The sequence below is a fragment of the Pelobates fuscus genome, chromosome 9 (genome assembly GCF_036172605.1).
Source record: "Pelobates fuscus isolate aPelFus1 chromosome 9, aPelFus1.pri, whole genome shotgun sequence".
NCBI classification, from domain to species: domain Eukaryota; kingdom Metazoa; phylum Chordata; class Amphibia; order Anura; family Pelobatidae; genus Pelobates; species Pelobates fuscus.
The window spans coordinates 68,490,579-68,509,362 of record NC_086325.1 but is presented as its reverse complement, the minus strand read 5'-3'; the positions used below and the strand labels follow the sequence as shown (position 1 = coordinate 68,509,362).

General features: G+C 40.2%; 1 protein-coding gene across 1 annotated transcript in view; it reads left to right on the top strand.

Moving 5' to 3' along the window:
• Positions 1-18,784, top strand: part of DOCK11 (dedicator of cytokinesis 11) — a 293,614-nt gene that overhangs the window by 86,054 nt on the left and 188,776 nt on the right. The window contains exons 17-22 of the mRNA XM_063432045.1: positions 5,084-5,268; positions 5,358-5,423; positions 6,077-6,169; positions 6,572-6,695; positions 13,614-13,735; positions 14,632-14,715. Coding sequence (XP_063288115.1) covers positions 5,084-5,268; positions 5,358-5,423; positions 6,077-6,169; positions 6,572-6,695; positions 13,614-13,735; positions 14,632-14,715 — 674 coding nt within the window. The remainder of the gene's footprint in view (positions 1-5,083; positions 5,269-5,357; positions 5,424-6,076; positions 6,170-6,571; positions 6,696-13,613; positions 13,736-14,631; positions 14,716-18,784) is intronic.

Below are 18,784 nucleotides of genomic sequence, written 5' to 3'. Positions count from 1 at the left end.
AAGTGTGGGGCTAGTTGGGGCATGAACGTTTTGTAATAGTCGTTAGTGAAGCCGTCTGGGCCTGGTGCTTTCCCTTTTGGTAGGGCATTGATGCATTCTACTACTTCGCTTTCTGTGATCTTGGCGTCTAGAAGTTTTTTTTGGGTATCGGATATCGTCGGTAGTGGTATGCCCGACAGATAGGCTTGTATATCACTTGTGGTGGGCTGGGGTGTGTTTGGGTCTTTCGAGAGGTTGTAAAGTTTGCTATAATATTGCGCAAACTCGCCACAAATCTCTAGAGGTAAATGTACCTTCTGTCCTTTCGTGTTTACTACGTGTGCAATTCGTGTTTGTTGTTGCCTTTCCCTTAGGTGATGTGCTACTAGCTTTGTGGCCCTATTCCCCTGGGCGTATGTGCGGGCTTTCACCCTGTTCAACATTAGCCCAAATTTGTGGAGTCGAAGCTCCTGGAGTTTGTTTTGGAGTGTAGTGATTTGTGTTTTGTGTGCGGCTGAGGTTCGTGTCTGGTTTTCTGCGTGGAGGTTGGCTATATGCCGCTGTAGTTGTGTCTCCTCCTTCTCCTGTTGTTTTTTAAGGTACGAGGCTCTGCTGATTAGCAATCCTCTGATTACCGCTTTATGAGCGAGCCACACCATGTGTGCGTTCATGTTTGTCGATGTGTTCGTGTTGAAATAGTGTTGGAGTTCTGCTGTCAAAGTTGCGCAGTATTTCGTATCTGAGAGTATGCTCTCGTTCAGGCGCCATGGATTCCTGTGTTTGTACTCGTAAGAGGTCGCTAATGTTAGTGTTACAGGTGCATGGTCCGACCAGTCAACCGTCAGGATGTCACAGTCTATTATGCCAGTCATGGTTGATTCGTGCATAAAGCAATTATCGATTCTGGAGTATGAGTTGTGTACTTTAGAGTGGTGTGTGTATGCTCGTTCCGTCGGGTGGAGTGCTCTCCAAACGTCGCGAAGACCATAAAGAGACAGCAATTTTCTAATGCCTTTGCTTTGGGTTTTAAGGAGTTTGTAGTGTTGTGATGATGTCGGCCTGGTGGAGTCCAACCCCGGATCTAGTACGTGATTGATGTCACCGCTAATTTGTAACGTGCCCTTTCGTATGCTCTCTATTTTGGTAAAGACACTATGTAGGAAGTTCCTTTGGTTGGTATTTGGGGCGTAGATATTTACCAGGGTGTAGTCACGGTCATTGAGTGTGCATTGCCATATGATGAACCTGCCTCCTGGGTCAATGATTTGGTTATGGGAGGATACCGTGAGGTCCTTACCAAGGAGAATAGACACCCCTCTAGATTTTTTGGAGGTGGTAGCATGCGCTTGGTGGGGATAGGAGGTTGGGTTAAGCTGCGGGTGGACACCTGACTTAAAGTGGGTTTCTTGCAGGTATACAATGTCAGCTTGTGACTTTTTGAGTTCTCTAGTCAGGACATGTCTTTTGTACGGTATGTTTAGTCCTTGCACATTATGTGAGTATAGTTTTAGACTGAATGTGTGTGTTGTTAGTATTGCTGCGAGGATGCAGAGTACCTTGGATGATATCATGCTTGTTCTGTAACAGTTGACCGGGTTGTTTACGCTGACTACTGTATAGCGGAGGAAGGGTTCGCATTGTCCCTTTGCTTTGCCCTTCTGAGCTTCGTGTGTGGCTGTGTGCGGGAGACCTGATGGTGGACCATAGGAATAAAACAAGCAATAAACATATATACAAACAAAAATACAACAAGAAATATAACTTAGCCATTTTGCCCTGACTTTCCCTAAGGGCACCAGTTAACCCGCTAGTTACCTTCACTAGCTCGCCCTATCTGAGGGGTTGAGGATGCCTGGTCTAGCCTGCAAGCTGCCCAGGTGAGTACTATCCCGAGCCTACGGCTCTCAAACTATCCTTAGTCTTTTTTTTTTTTTTTTTTTTTTATTTCATATATTACCTTGCTTGACCCTGGACATGCTCCTAGGTGTGGAGCCTGGGGAAGCGTAAGCTTCGGCACATATAGTGAGAGACCTCCATTCCGCGTATTTATTAAATGGGCCTGGAGTGATGGTTATGTTAAAGTTATTGGTATGTGTGGGGCGTGGGTAGGGGTCAGAGTCTCGTCCGCCGTGAGAAGGCAGGAGAAGAGGGCCAGCTTGTACGAACCGGGCAAACCGGACATTTACGCCCTACGGGTTGGTGCAGTAGGTTAAGTTAATTAAGTTATCTAAGGTTAGGCCCTTTTCCCTTCTAATGGACACCTCATTTGTCAAAGGTGGTACCGTCGAGTCGTGAAAGGGCTAATCTCCACACCCGTTGCCCTCTGTACATTACCCACTCCCATTCTTCGTCCGTATCGTGTGGACATTCTGTGTCCCTGAACCGTGGGAAATGTCTATATAGTCCAGGATTAGAAAGTTCATTACAAGTTGGTTGTCTTGTTACTTGTGGGATGGATGGATGCTCGAGTCAAGTGCCAGTGGTAGGTTAAGGACTGTCCTGTTCAAGACTCCTTTAGGCGAGATTGGTGTTCCTGGGAGATTTATGTTGCCTCACCGTCTGCCAGTCCGGGATTAATGGTGATCTCTGTAGGGGTCTAGCTGGACCCGTCGGAATGTCGATACCCCAGGAATGAAGCAGGCGGGTGCCGGTGTCAACGTCTGGTGCTACATGTGTTTTACCTTCTTTGTGGATTAATAGTTTGATCGGGAATCCCCATTTATATGGGATTTTCCTGCTTCTCAGTTCGGAGGTGATCTCTCTGAAGGTTCTTCTGCGCTTCAGTGTTTCTGCTGAGAGATCCGTGAAGATCTGGATCTTCTTATATTGATCCGGTAAGGTTTTTTGAGGCCCAACAGCTCGCATGATAGTTTCTTTTACATGAAAATAGTGGAATTTGAGGAGCACATCTCTTGGCGTGGATGCAGGTAGGTGTTGGGGTTTTGCTACTCGGTGCGCCCTGTCCATGAGCAGCATGTCTGTAGGAATGTCTGGCGCCAGGGTCTGAAAGAGGTCGGTTAAAAATGCCATGAGGTCTGAATTGTGTACGTCCTCCGAGATCCCTCTTACCCTCACATTTTGTCTCCGAGACCTATCTTCAAGGTCCATATTTTTTACTTCTTGTTTCTCCATTTGGGCTGTTAGTAACTCCAACTTTTCGGCTAGGCTGTTATGGGCCTCGGCGTATTCCGCCATCTTGTTTTCCACATGTGCCGTGCGGTTACCTATGTCTGTAATGTCCTTTTTTAGATCTGCGATTGCCGTCTGGACAGATAGCTGGATTTTCGCAGCCATATCATCCAGCATTTTTTGGAATATATCCACTTGAATTTGCATGGTGCGTTGTGGGGAGTGCTGTGGGGATTGTGGCTGGGAAGGCACTTTTTCTTCACTGCAGCCGTCGCCATCTTGTGAGTGATTCGCTGTATTTTTTTGAGATACCGTTTTCGTGGCGAAAAATGCATGTTTATCTTTATTTTCTCCCGTTTTTCTCAGTCCCCGTTGGGACATTGTGCTGCTCCACCTTTTGGAGTGGTATCTTGCTGATTTGCCGTTTAAATCGTTGCTTTAGATAGCCGCTGGCTCGGGAGCTCCGTCCTCACACAGCCATTCAGTTCGAGCGCAGGCTCCGCCCCCCCCTATTATTATTTTTAAATTAATATTTAGTGGATATCCCATTCATTAAAACATTTATTTTATTTCTAAAATATTTTACCAGGAAGGATACATTGAGATTTCTCTCGTTTTCAAGTATGTCCTGGGTCCACAAATCATTGCATTGATACAATAGGGTACAATAAAATACAAAACAATATTATTACACAATACATACAAAATTTAACATAGAACTGGTAGGGAATATATAATCAACAATGACAGATGCATTCTGTTTTGAGTTATGTAGAGAGGGATCTCTTAAAGGATATTAGGCTATTAGGCCTGGGGAAGATTTGAAAGTGTGCGTTGCCGGTTCCATAATTGAGGTGCTCTGTAGGAAAAGTAGAATTGGGCAGTTTTCTTTTTATATTGAGGTAGATTAAATAAAGTGCTGGTACTGGATCGGAGATTATAGGAGGTGGGAACAGCCGGGGAGAGCATTCTGCTCAGGTAGGGTGGGAGCTTCCCAAAAAAGTTCTTAAACACATGGCTGGAAATATAAAGGGTGCGTCTGAATTCCAGCGACAGCCAGTTTAGTTCTTTTAGCATGTCACAATGGTGGGCCATGTAATTACATTGTAGCACAAAGCGGCAGAACGAGTTATACAATGTATTAAGCTTATTTAGGTGAGTTTGCGGTGCAGGTGCATATACTACATCCCCATAATTAATGGTTGGCATCAGCATTTGCTGTACAATCTTTTCCTTTACTGTAGGGCTTAGGCAGGATTTGTTTCTGTACAGGGCACCTAGTTTTGGATACAGTTTTGATGCAAGTTTTTCTAGGGGGAGGCTGAAAGATAGATTGGGGTCTAACAACTTACTCAAGTATTTGAAAGAGTGGACTGCGGTCAGTGTGCTATTTGATTTTGTTTTGATGGATAGATGGGAATTGTGTAATTTAGGTACTGTTCCAAAGATCATTGTGACAGTTTTGTCAGTGTTTAGGAAGAGTTTGTTTTTTTGTGATTTACTTTTCTACCTCTGTGAACTGTTCTTGGAGCACAGCCTCAAGCTGCGGTAGATCGGATTTGCTTGCCTAGATTACTGTGTCGTGGATTTACAGGCATTAATTAGAACATGCATGCATTTATTTATGATTGTTTTCATTATATCTAAAAAAAGCTTCCAAAAGTTGCGCCCCCCCCCATTTTATGCCACTACAGACTCTCAAGCTGAACTGTTTCTTTATGTGTGTTGTGTGTTCCTTTAAATAGGACGTTTCATAAGCCATGGTCTTGCATATATAAATATTTATAATTTAAGCGGTATAGCTCTAGTCAAGTGAAAAATTAGCCAACTGACTGACTATTTACATTAGGTGGGCCGCCAGGGTGTAGGCGGTGGCACACTGTGGGGGATATGGAGTTAACAGCATTCCTTTAAGTAGATGATAGATCTTTGAACAAACTAATTTCAATTAACACAAACTGCTTTTTTCCTTCAGACTGTGTCACTTCCTCCTATGTTCCCATCAGACCATACAACAAGGAGAATCAAAGGATTGCTGTTGAGGTGGAGGAATTTGTGCCAGAAGTGACCAAATACTGCTACCCATTCACCACCTACAAAAACCAGTTCTACATCTATCCTTTGCACTTAAAATATGATAGCCAAAAAACATTTGCAAAGGTACGTATACATGCAAAATAATCAGAGAACAAATTTTAAGAACGTCAGGCCACGTTTCTTATTTGTTTTACCCAATTACTGTATTTTAGGCAAGAAACATTGTGGTCTCCATTGAATTCAGAGATTCAGATGAACCAGATTCACAAGCTCTGAAGGTTTGTATTACACCTCGTATGATTTTGATATCTATACAGTTTTGCGTACACATTCTTGAACGAGTCTAATTTAGTTGTTATGCAGAATTAATTTGAGAATGTATGTACCGGTATTAAATAAAAAATATGTCACCAAGATGTTTTTATTAAATGGGTAACCAATTTGATGCCATGTACATCATTTGGCTATGTGTGATAAGAGTTATCAAAATAGGTTTGGGCACATATTTCAGTGGTCCAGCGCTCCCTCACCGTCTCCATCAATTAGTAGCCAGACCATATCCTTGTACACACATTTACGTTTGAGAATTCAGATCTGTGTCATAGTGTAAAGAGTTTTATGAATTGAGAGCCAGAAAATTTTGATCTGTAGCATACAAACATCTCAGTCATTAAATGGAGAGGTATACTTTTTCTAGTCTGGGTGGGGAGATTCTTTGATTTATCTGGCTGGCCTAAAGCTGATGATCAATGACCTGGAGCAATATCTTGAGATCTTAAAATGAGAAAAGCCGCCAGATTTAAAGTAAATATCTGACAAAAGTAGCAATGAAATGCAGTAATGAATATGTCTGTACATTCTGGTTCACCAGTGCTCAGGAAATACATTTATTCCAATATATTTTTATTTACTAATTTGTGTTTAATTACAGTGTATTTATGGGAAGCCCGGTGGACCCCTGTACATCACCAATGCATTTGCTGCTGTATTGCACCATAACCAAAGCCCAGAGTTCTACGATGAGGTAAGCTTGGGTTTTCATTGATTACAAGTTTCACTGGCTAGAGGCTAGTTCTAATAATGTTAAAATAATTTGGCTTTGTAACAGACTGAAAAATTGACTGATCGTCTCAGCAAGAGACAGGGTAATGGAGATAAATTAAAATTTGAGTTTTTAATAGTTTTAAGGGAAGAAACACTTAATTGTATAAAATGACTTAATCCAGCTGGTTATAAAATTGGAAACTTATATCCGTCATAAAATGTTCACTTTAAACTGAATGAATGATATTGCTTGGTGGAGTCTAGACCTTTCCTTGTTTGGTACTCTATATTCAACTGGAGCGGACCTCCTTCCATGTAATTATTTTCTGTAACATGCTGTCATTTTATATCTAATTAGTCTCATTATATGATTTTGTTTTAGATAAAGCTTGAACTTCCACTGTACCTTCATCAGAAACACCATCTGCTGTTTACATTCTACCATGTGAGCTGTGACATCAGTACAAAAGCAGGCAGCAAAAAGAACGACACTGCTGAAGTGCCCGGTATTTTCCTCCTTTAATCAGTATCAATGGCTACGTATGACACCAGCCAGGGTTGTTGAATAGCAAAACAAAACAACTACGTTGTTGTGTGTTAAATAACGATTACTTAACTTCAATTAGTCTGTAGCCTCCCAAGATCGTTATCCACCACAAAACGATCATATATATGTATAGAACCACAAGCAGAAGTGGGATACGGCTGTACAGTCTATATAGGGAACATACAAGGAAAAAAACAATAGTGTGATACAGTATATACAGTGAAAATGTGCGCTTAAATGGATGCACTCACGAGATAGTAAAGGTAAAACAGCATTCAAGGTGCCTCCCCAGGGAATATGGGGGGATGCTGGTATCCTTCGGTAGTGTCTAGCAGCCAAATGGGACACAGGACTCCAGGTGAGTAATGGTAGAAAATATTTGTAGTTTTATTTTCTTTAAAAGGTGATACAACACCAAGCAGATAAAATATAAAAGTGCAGCAGTAGGTCCAACGCGTTTCGTTCAACACAGGAACTTCATCAGGGACCGCACAGTAAATGAAATCAACAACAATATTGCAGATTGTAAAAAAATACACATCCTACTCACCCTAACAATAATCACTATAAATAGGGCTAATCCCAATGTCCCATTGGTCCTAAGTGTGGGGGGTGTCCTCCGGGCTGCTCTCCATTGGTCAAGGGATAATATCATCCAACTGATTCCATTTTCGGCATTTCAATGCCCAGAAAACGAGCGCGTTTTTTTCATACGCCGGAACCGGAAGTAGACGTTTTCTTTCGCTTCCGCGTTCCACATGCGTTCCACGTGCGTTCCACATGCGTTCCAAGGGCAGTCCGCACATGCTCAGTGGGTATTGCACAACTATCTCAAACGAAAACATCCTAATGCATTTAAAAAAAGCCCTTAAAAGCTCAAAACATAACTAAAGGTGCAATTAATCTCTAGAAAGAGAAAAAATAAATTAATATATGATATACAAACATAATTAATTACTTGAGTGAACCTAAACTTGTCATGTGACAAAATTAAACATTAAACATTATACTTCTGGTGTCTGTAGTTCTATGGAAAAAACAAACACCTTCTCTGCAAATCTATTTAAAGTGACAGACTCTTCATAAATTTATATAAACCTCTTCTTTATTGAGGATATTGTCATAATAAACCCCTCTATAGGTTTATTTTAAAGTGACACACACCTTATCTCCAAAAACCTGTTTGAAGTTATAGATTCCTCCGTGAATCAGTAAAGGTGACAAGCACCTATTACAAAATTATCTAAGTGACTCATACCTAATAGGCTAAACGAATAATAAACTAAAAAACCATAACCTATAGATTTTACAAATGTTCCCTGAATATTATTAGTTAAGGACATTATAAATACCTAGTTAGTACACATAACCGTATAATATAAACTACGTTAGTTATTATTATTGTTTCATATATGTTATCTTAATTCTATTCTTTGGTTTCATACATATGCACCAAAAATAGATCACTCTCATTGTCCCATATCATCAAAAGAAAAAAAGAAAAAGAAAGGAGAAAAAAGGAGAAAAAAGTTATCCCCAGGCCAGAGGGAGTCCACATTAACATGTCCCTAGTAACCTATATGATTGATTGGTACTCCTTTGTCTGGAAGAAGGGTACTCCCTTTAAATAAAAATTATAAAGAGAAGAGTAATCATTACGGTTACTCCAAAAAGCACACCAGATCTATCCCAATGTTTAAGCCCCTGGGTTCCAGGGTCTTTAACTTGTGTATCCAGAAGGTTTCCCTCTGGGATAGCTTCTTAACTCTATCTCCTCCCCGCCAGTAGGGCAGAACATGCTCGATCCCCATACATCGAAATTCTTTAAATGAAAAAGAAGGACAGCTGGAGCAGTGGGCGGAGACTGAATGAGTTACAAGTCCCTTACGTATATTGTTCAGATGTTCCAAGATTCTAACTTTAAAAATACGTTGTGTCCGTCCCACATACTGTTTGCCACACGGACACTGCAGTAAATATACTACATGGTCCGTGTGGCAGCTAATAGGTGATTTAATCCCAAAGGATTCTCCAGTTACAAAACTGCCGAATTCCTTGGTTCTTTCCATATGGGCAGTGGTGCAGGCTTTGCAGCTATTGCATCCTCTAAAACAACCTGAATCGGGAGGTACATTAGATCTGTTGGTTTTAATCGCATAGCTAGGCGCTAGCATGTTCTTAAGGTTCTTATTTCGCTTGAAAATCACTGTTGGACGTTCAGATAGAGAACTGCCCAAAATGGGGTCCTGTTGTAAGATAGGCCAGAATTCAGTTAAACTTCTTTTTATCTTAAGATGATCGGTATTGTATTGGGTTACAAAGGAAGATCTGAAATTACCCCTCCCTCCTGTCCCCGGTGGTTGGTCCTCCAAAAGTTGGCTTCGTTCTAAAGAGCCTATGGAACGGATCTCTTTCTCTAGGGTGTTTTTGTTATAGCCCCTCGCGCACAATTTATTCTTTATATGTGTGGACTGGGTATGGAAATCATGTGGGCGGGAACAATTGCGCTTAAGTCTAGTGAACTGGCTTCGCGCTATGCCTTTAAGCCACGGTTTGTGGTGGCAGCTACGTTGGTGAACGAAACCATTGCCATCCGTTGGCTTGAAGAAACATTTAGTATGGATTTGGCCCTGATCACAAAAAATTTCGAGGTCCAAAAAATGGATCCTGCTCTTGTTCCACTCAGGAGTAAAGACAAGGTTGAACAAGTTGGAATTGAGATAATGAACATAATCTGAAAAGCTGTCAGAAGACCCCTTCCAGATAACGATCACATCGTCGATATAACGCCGCCAGAGCACCAGGCTCTCCCTCCAGTCATGCCCAGACCATACGAAGAGTTCTTCCCATCTCCGCATGTAGGTGTTGGCATAACTGGGGGCGAACCTGGTGCCCATGGCGGTACCTGTTATCTGGAGATAATGTTGGTCGTTAAAAAAGAAAAAATTGTGTTCTAATATAAACTGGACCGAAGTCAATATGAAATCCCTCTGGCCTGAGGACAAGTCCAAATCCTGGGACATATAGTGATCAAGAGCTTCCAGCCCCAAACGGTGGTTGATTACCGTATACAGAGATGTCACGTCAAGCGTGGCCCAACTGTAGTCGGATTCCCATTCTATACTCTCCAATTCTTGGAGAAAGGACTTAGTATCGCGTATATATGAGGGGGCCCCCTGGGCATATTTTTGGAGAAACGAATCCATAAATGCTGATAAATTAGCTGTGAGAGAGTTCACTCCACTAATGATAGGGCGACCTGGTGGATCAGGGAGGCGTTTGTGGGTTTTAGGAAGAAAATAGAATATTGGAATTACTGGATTTTTTTTGAAACAAGAAATCAAAATTCTTTTGCGATATAATTCCGCTATCCCTGGCTTTGATCAAAATTTCTTTCAGTTTTAAGTTATACACCAGGGTGGGGTTATTTTGTAATTTGATATACGTCTTCCTATCCCCCAGGATATTAAGGGACTCCTTCAGATAGTAGGAGGCTGTCATCAACACTATCCCTCCTCCTTTATCCGCCTGGTGCTCTGGCGGCGTTATATCGACGATGTGATCGTTATCTGGAAGGGGTCTTCTGACAGCTTTTCAGATTATGTTCATTATCTCAATTCCAACTTGTTCAACCTTGTCTTTACTCCTGAGTGGAACAAGAGCAGGATCCATTTTTTGGACCTCGAAATTTTTTGTGATCAGGGCCAAATCCATACTAAATGTTTCTTCAAGCCAACGGATGGCAATGGTTTCGTTCACCAACGTAGCTGCCACCACAAACCGTGGCTTAAAGGCATAGCGCGAAGCCAGTTCACTAGACTTAAGCGCAATTGTTCCCGCCCACATGATTTCCATACCCAGTCCACACATATAAAGAATAAATTGTGCGCGAGGGGCTATAACAAAAACACCCTAGAGAAAGAGATCCGTTCCATAGGCTCTTTAGAACGAAGCCAACTTTTGGAGGACCAACCACCGGGGACAGGAGGGAGGGGTAATTTCAGATCTTCCTTTGTAACCCAATACAATACCGATCATCTTAAGATAAAAAGAAGTTTAACTGAATTCTGGCCTATCTTACAACAGGACCCCATTTTGGGCAGTTCTCTATCTGAACGTCCAACAGTGATTTTCAAGCGAAATAAGAACCTTAAGAACATGCTAGCGCCTAGCTATGCGATTAAAACCAACAGATCTAATGTACCTCCCGATTCAGGTTGTTTTAGAGGATGCAATAGCTGCAAAGCCTGCACCACTGCCCATATGGAAAGAACCAAGGAATTCGACAGTTTTGTAACTGGAGAATCCTTTGGGATTAAATCACCTATTAGCTGCCACACGGACCATGTAGTATATTTACTGCAGTGTCCGTGTGGCAAACAGTATGTGGGACGGACACAACGTATTTTTAAAGTTAGAATCTTGGAACATCTGAACAATATACGTAAGGGACTTGTAACTCATTCAGTCTCCGCCCACTGCTCCAGCTGTCCTTCTTTTTCATTTAAAGAATTTCGATGTATGGGGATCGAGCATGTTCTGCCCTACTGGCGGGGAGGAGATAGAGTTAAGAAGCTATCCCAGAGGGAAACCTTCTGGATACACAAGTTAAAGACCCTGGAACCCAGGGGCTTAAACATTGGGATAGATCTGGTGTGCTTTTTGGAGTAACCGTAATGATTACTCTTCTCTTTATAATTTTTATTTAAAGGGAGTACCCTTCTTCCAGACAAAGGAGTACCAATCAATCATATAGGTTACTAGGGACATGTTAATGTGGACTCCCTCTGGCCTGGGGATAACTTTTTTCTCCTTTTTTCTCCTTTCTTTTTCTTTTTTTCTTTTGATGATATGGGACAATGAGAGTGATCTATTTTTGGTGCATATGTATGAAACCAAAGAATAGAATTAAGATAACATATATGAAACAATAATAATAACTAACGTAGTTTATATTATACGGTTATGTGTACTAACTAGGTATTTATAATGTCCTTAACTAATAATATTCAGGGAACATTTGTAAAATCTATAGGTTATGGTTTTTTAGTTTATTATTCGTTTAGCCTATTAGGTATGAGTCACTTAGATAATTTTGTAATAGGTGCTTGTCACCTTTACTGATTCACGGAGGAATCTATAACTTCAAACAGGTTTTTGGAGATAAGGTGTGTGTCACTTTAAAATAAACCTATAGAGGGGTTTATTATGACAATATCCTCAATAAAGAAGAGGTTTATATAAATTTATGAAGAGTCTGTCACTTTAAATAGATTTGCAGAGAAGGTGTTTGTTTTTTCCATAGAACTACAGACACCAGAAGTATAATGTTTAATGTTTAATTTTGTCACATGACAAGTTTAGGTTCACTCAAGTAATTAATTATGTTTGTATATCATATATTAATTTATTTTTTCTCTTTCTAGAGATTAATTGCACCTTTAGTTATGTTTTGAGCTTTTAAGGGCTTTTTTTAAATGCATTAGGATGTTTTCGTTTGAGATAGTTGTGCAATACCCACTGAGCATGTGCGGACTGCCCTTGGAACGCATGTGGAACGCACGTGGAACGCATGTGGAACGCGGAAGCGAAAGAAAACGTCTACTTCCGGTTCCGGCGTATGAAAAAAACGCGCTCGTTTTCTGGGCATTGAAATGCCGAAAATGGAATCAGTTGGATGATATTATCCCTTGACCAATGGAGAGCAGCCCGGAGGACACCCCCCACACTTAGGACCAATGGGACATTGGGATTAGCCCTATTTATAGTGATTATTGTTAGGGTGAGTAGGATGTGTATTTTTTTACAATCTGCAATATTGTTGTTGATTTCTTTTACTGTGCGGTCCCTGATGAAGTTCCTGTGTTGAACGAAACGCGTTGGACCTACTGCTGCACTTTTATATTTTATCTGCTTGGTGTTGTATCACCTTTTAAAGAAAATAAAACTACAAATATTTTCTACCATTACTCACCTGGAGTCCTGTGTCCCATTTGGCTGCTAGACACTACCGAAGGATACCAGCATCCCCCCATATTCCCTGGGGAGGCACCTTGAATGCTGTTTTACCTTTACTATCTCGTGAGTGCATCCATTTAAGCGCACATTTTCACTGTATATACTGTATCACACTATTGTTTTTTTCCTTGTATGTTCCCTATATAGACTGTACAGCCGTATCCCACTTCTGCTTAGGGTTGTTGAATAAACTGGAGATCATTTGGGCCAGGGAGTAGCATGTTTTAGTCTAAAATAACTGAGCTGTAAAAATTGCTTAGTTTGTTCCAGTTTGGATTTTGATCCTAAAAATTTAAATTCTAATTTAAAAATAAATAAATTGTAAGATCTTTGGTTCCAACAATTCACTGTTTTGTGAATAGCCTTGATTGTTTTCCTGTCTGTTAATCTACGCTTCAAATGATTGTATCTTCTAGCTCCTAAATTAGACCATATGCAACTAACCAGACAGGCATCCCTTAAATTACATTACCAATTAATAGTAGACAAGGTTCCATTCTAAAGCACCAACTCCAAGATGTGTAGCGAGCACATCAAGGAATCATAGTTGGTTTATATAGTTGATTTTTGTTAGCAACACCATTTTTTTTAAAATAGTTACTACGAAGGCAAAATGGCTGTGAGTGATCAGCTGACACTCTCAGCCAATGAGCTAGTCCAGGTCTTTAGAACCTCAGACTCCAGGTAAGAAGTCAATGTGTTCTAATGGTTATGGTGTTATGGTATTTGGAGTGTTCCTTGGAAATAAAAATACAATATATATTTAGCAATATGTAGCCTTGTGTATGTTATTAAATATTCTAGTATGATGTCATTTCCCACGACGGCCCATCTAATTGTCATTTGTTTCTCTCTCTAGTCGGATACAGCTGGGTCTCTTTGCTGAAAGATGGCCGGATTATGACCTCCGAGCAGCAGCTGCCAGTTTCTGCCAATCTGCCTCCAGGATACCTGAGTCATAGTGATTCTCAGATGAAAAAGGTAAAATTCATGTTTTTTTTCAGTAAACACATACAATTCCTTTAACCAATTAAGAATCAATGACAGTGGAAATCTAGTTTGCATAGAGTCTATTTATTTTGTATAAGGCGGGTTGACGAGGCCCGAAGAAGGCTGAAATTATCACCTGGGATTGCTGTATCTCCTGTGGAGAGGGACCTTGACAGCATTTCAGTTCTGGGCTGCCCTTATGGGTAGGATGAGTCTGATATGCAAATGGTATGGGTTCTCTCTGTAATGGCACAAGTGAGCAATAACATTTTTGAAACCTGAGCGGGGAGAGAAACCGAAGGGCAGAGTTCCTCTGAGATTCTGCATGTCCTCCGAGTTCTCATATTCTTTGTTTTAACTGTCCAAATGTTGCCTGCTGTATGGATTGCAAATAAGGACTGCTGGACATCCATACTTCTGTATATTGCTTAAGCAGCCTGAAGGGATCTCTAATATTTGAGTTGGGTGTTCATGCTATGGCTTGACACTTGTTTTTAAGGTACAAAACTTAGGTATACACTCATTTTCATACAGGATTATTTGGGGTTGATATAAGTACCAATTTCTACTCTTACTAGTTGTAATATTCAAAGGGGTACTATAAATGTACTAACCAGTGCAAGGAGTCCATGACAGCATCCCTTGCTAAGAAGGTAAATAATTAATGAATGAATGGTTTGACATGTACCTGGGTTACTTTGATTGCCAGTGGGGCATTGGGTCTTCACAAAGTAGCTCAAGCAGATGTTCTTGCACACTGTTTTAGCTTTATGAATTTTGTGCAATTTGGAACAAGACATTTTGCCAAAGGCAAACAATGGTACTTGAAATTTGTAACCGGAAATGAAAAATCTAATAATCCTCTTTTTTATTTCCTCTAAAACCAGGCTAGCAGCGATGTTAAATGGGTAGATGGAGCAAAACCTCTATTTAAGATCCGAGGTCATTTGGAGTCCACTGTTTACACGCAAGTAAGTAGGACATTTTACAGAAATAAATCACGTCTTTTTCATTATAATAGTGTTTTATGTCATCTGTAAAGAATATCAACCATATCCATGCTCACTAAACGATGATCTGTAGTGAATTGAAAACCAGATTGCAAGATCTTGGCTACAATAGTTGAGCTGGAAAAAAAAAATATCTGATATTTCAGCTTAATCCGTTTGGCATAAAATGTGCGATTCAGAGTTCAATTCACTACATTTCACTTCAAAAGTGTTCAGTTCTTAATATTAGTTTTTTTCTGCAGAAGGTATCTTTTTCACATGCATAACAACAATCATCAGTTATCAGTAAGAAAAACAAAGAAATACCATTAAACTAAACATTTCTTCTGACATAAGAATGTAATCAGGAACCCATTCAGTGTTTTAAGGCAACACACCACCACTGACTGCACATGGCAGGAGTGTAGTGTACTAGGTGGGCGTAGTTGAAGATCTTCCTGACATCTTCCCAAGAGTCAAATAGGCAAGAATTACTGACTACAAAAAAGGAGACCGAGTAAACCGCAACCAAAATGTAAGTACAAGCAGTTATATGCACATAGATTTCCAAATATATGATACAGTGGACCTCAAAAAGAAACAAAAAAAAAAAAACAAGATAATAGTGCAATACAGTAAGCATAAAGTATAGGTTGTGGATAATTTAATGTCGCTACCACTCACATTTGTATGAGCCAACTCAGAGCTCTGCTGTTTTGCGCATGGACGGAACAATCCCAGTCTAAGGATATATGTTGCTATGGTCACCATCGGTCCGTCAGATAAAGTGCAATGTGCAGGACATATGTGGAGGCAAATGCAGAAAAAAATCCAATGGTGAAGTAAGTACAAATTTGTGAAACAGATAAATAAAAAAGGTATTGCACTCACATTTGTTAGAGCAGAACTTGCTCTAGTATAAACAGCATGGGTGGTATAATCCCCACCTAAGGATGTGTTGGTGCAAAATAAAGTAATATATAATATAAAATTAAGTTTAATTTGCCAAAAGCTAATAAAACCAGTAAATAGATGTATAAATAGATTATAGAGTGCCACTTTACACGCTTCGCCACTAAAAATGCTTTTACAAAAGTGTTGTAGAGTCCTTTAACGTTTTGATTATATAGAGTGTTCATAAATCAAAATTGCTTCCTGGTGTTGCTGATTTCCGGTTTCCTTTCACTATTTTGGAATGCACGCGTCACACCGGAAGTGATGCAGCGGTTTCCTTGCATGGTATTGGTTGACTGTATGCATTCCACGGTGGAAGCATATGTCGCCAAGATTGAACATACAATTCTATCCACAGTGGCATAGTAACAAGTCCATGCCATATGCATTCTTCAAGTCCTACCTCTTCAGAGAGGTAATTGTGGTAATCCATGACATAACGAGAGGGGCGTTTTATCACGGGGAAGTGATGCAACGTAAGGGTTTCTGATATGTTCCTTCTCCCAGAAGTAGCTGGCGACCATATTACTTAAGGGCAAGATAAGGGAAAATCAGTATGTGTGAGATGGGAATACACATATAGAAGAGTCTATACACTTGAAAAATTAGGTAATGTTATATACAGGGACGGGGATTGTTCTGTCCATGCGCAAAACAGCAGAGCTCTGAGTTAGCTCATACAAATGTGAGTGGTAGCGACAATAAATTATCCACCACCTATACTTTATACTTACTGTATTGCACTATTATCTTTTTTATTTTGTTTCTCTTTGAGGTACACTGTATCATATATTTGGAAATCTATGTACGTATAACTGCTTGTACTTACATTTTGGACTTGGTTTATTCTGTCTCCTTTTTTTATTATTTGTGTTGCATGTACCAACAAGGTCCGGGAATCCATGTATTGTTTACTGCTGCCTGCCCTACATCTTCTGTTTAATATTATAGCAAGCGCCTATTATCCCCTCTTCTCAAGAATTACTGACTGGTTTGGTGTTTTTTTCCCCCCACTAAATCAAGAATTGTGGACAAATTAATTGCAAATTTTAGGTCAAAACAGTTGAATTTAAATGTTTTTCCACTTCCCTTGTTTTTCATTTTCCTAATTTTATAATATTTCCAATTATTTTGTCGGTTGTCCACAATACCCTGAATCTAATATCACATATAAATTAGGTAAACCTAAGCAGACACACAGCAGGGGAAGAACAGATCTAATGAGGATGGTTGTACTATTAAGTTCCCTAAAATAGCTTGACATAATGGAGAACAAGAGATGGAAACCTAAGGATTGCTGTAAACAGCGAATGAACCATAAGTATGAAAGAGCTCAAAATCAAAAAGCTCAATGACCGCAGACACTGGCGGAGAGCCTGGGATTATAGAGCCCTACATTCCAGGATACAGACCCAGACTAAAGGAACAGAGAGAGAGAAGTTACTCTGATTGTGAAAGTGTATTCACCATTACTCATACCTATAGCCGTATATCATGGCATTAGCTGGACAATGCTTTAGAAATTGCAGACACACGATTCATGCCTGACTGTGCTAGGTTTAATCATGGCTTTCTAAAACCCACATTTATGAAATCCAAAATTTGACATAAGCTTCGCAATGCCATAATTTTTATCATTATATGACTCTTCGTAAGATTGTATTTTTAACCTCTAAAGGACCAAATGTTACAATTTGTTGAGCATGGCTTGCCATGTAAATTGTGCTTTGACAGTTCCTGGATCCCTACAGTACATAATTAAATTATATATTACATTTTGGAACATGATTCTTAGGGAACAGAATGTTGTTAAAACAAAGACTGTAACTGGTACATGGCTGTCAGGAATCTTGCAGAGATATACACTCACCCTATGCAGAGATATATGCTCACCCTAACAAATAAACAGACCAAGGTGACCAGATATGAAGCCACCTGGCCTGTGAGTCTGAGCATGGGGGCTGTGCAGGATATAGCTCCAAGTCGCAGTACAGGCAAGGACACATGCATGAGGATTGCCGAGGAGAAGCCAAAGTCAGAGGAAGCCAGAGTTCAGGATAAACAAGGGTAAGCCAAGGTCAGAGGATGCCAGAGGTTAGGATACATGAAGATAAGCCCTTGTTGGGCACTTCTGGGGTGACCTCATCTGAATGTCACGGTGAGAACTGTGACACTGGCTGGATATTTTTTATGCTCCCTTTTTGAACTTAATTACATGCAATCATGTTCAACGAGTGGATATCCTATGCTTTGCCCATGCATGTGTACATTAAACCTTGTGTTGGATATTTCTTTTTAATTTTAAACACAGAGTGTACTAACCAGATATCCTAATATTTGCTATGATGTCAATTTGGGCTAACCATGGCTCTACAACCACCTGGTCTTGCAGGGGTTCTTCAACGCTAAGACACTTGCTGGTCCTTTGTAAATATCCTGGACAATAAAACTCTGGACGAAGCAAACATTTTGCCCCATCTTTATCAAATTCAGATGCAAATTGAGAGCTCCATTAAAATCAGGATTTTTAAGAAAAAATGTAATCAGGAAATTCATGCATGCATAGCAATTACTTTACTCAGGGGTAAATTGCAATCACAGATTTGATAATTACTGACAGGCTAACATCTGCTGATGAGCCTTTAACAATGTCAAAGAATTATAATCTCACCCTTCTGATAATTTTTGACAACAGTAAACATTATCAGACTCACATTTTGGCACACATGAGCTGATCATTGTGCAAACAATGAAAACTAACAATTCTAAGTTAATCAATTGACAAATAAGCACTCTTAACTGCAGAAGCAGTTCAACTTTAGACCATGAGCACACCTGGAGCCTCACACCATGCTAGGAACGTTATGTGTTATTAGCAGTATTCCCCAAAGAATTCACCTAAAAGCATGTTAGCTTTGCTATGTCTTCACTTTACCTGCTTATTATGTAGTGTGGCAGCTTGTGGAGGAGGAGGCTGCGTGGAGGGGATAGGGACATGACATATGTAATCCTATTCTCTGCGTCTCTGCCATCATAATACCAACCAGCTCTTTAGTGTTGAGGATGGACAGGGTGCTGAGCCCCCCAGAGAAAGCAA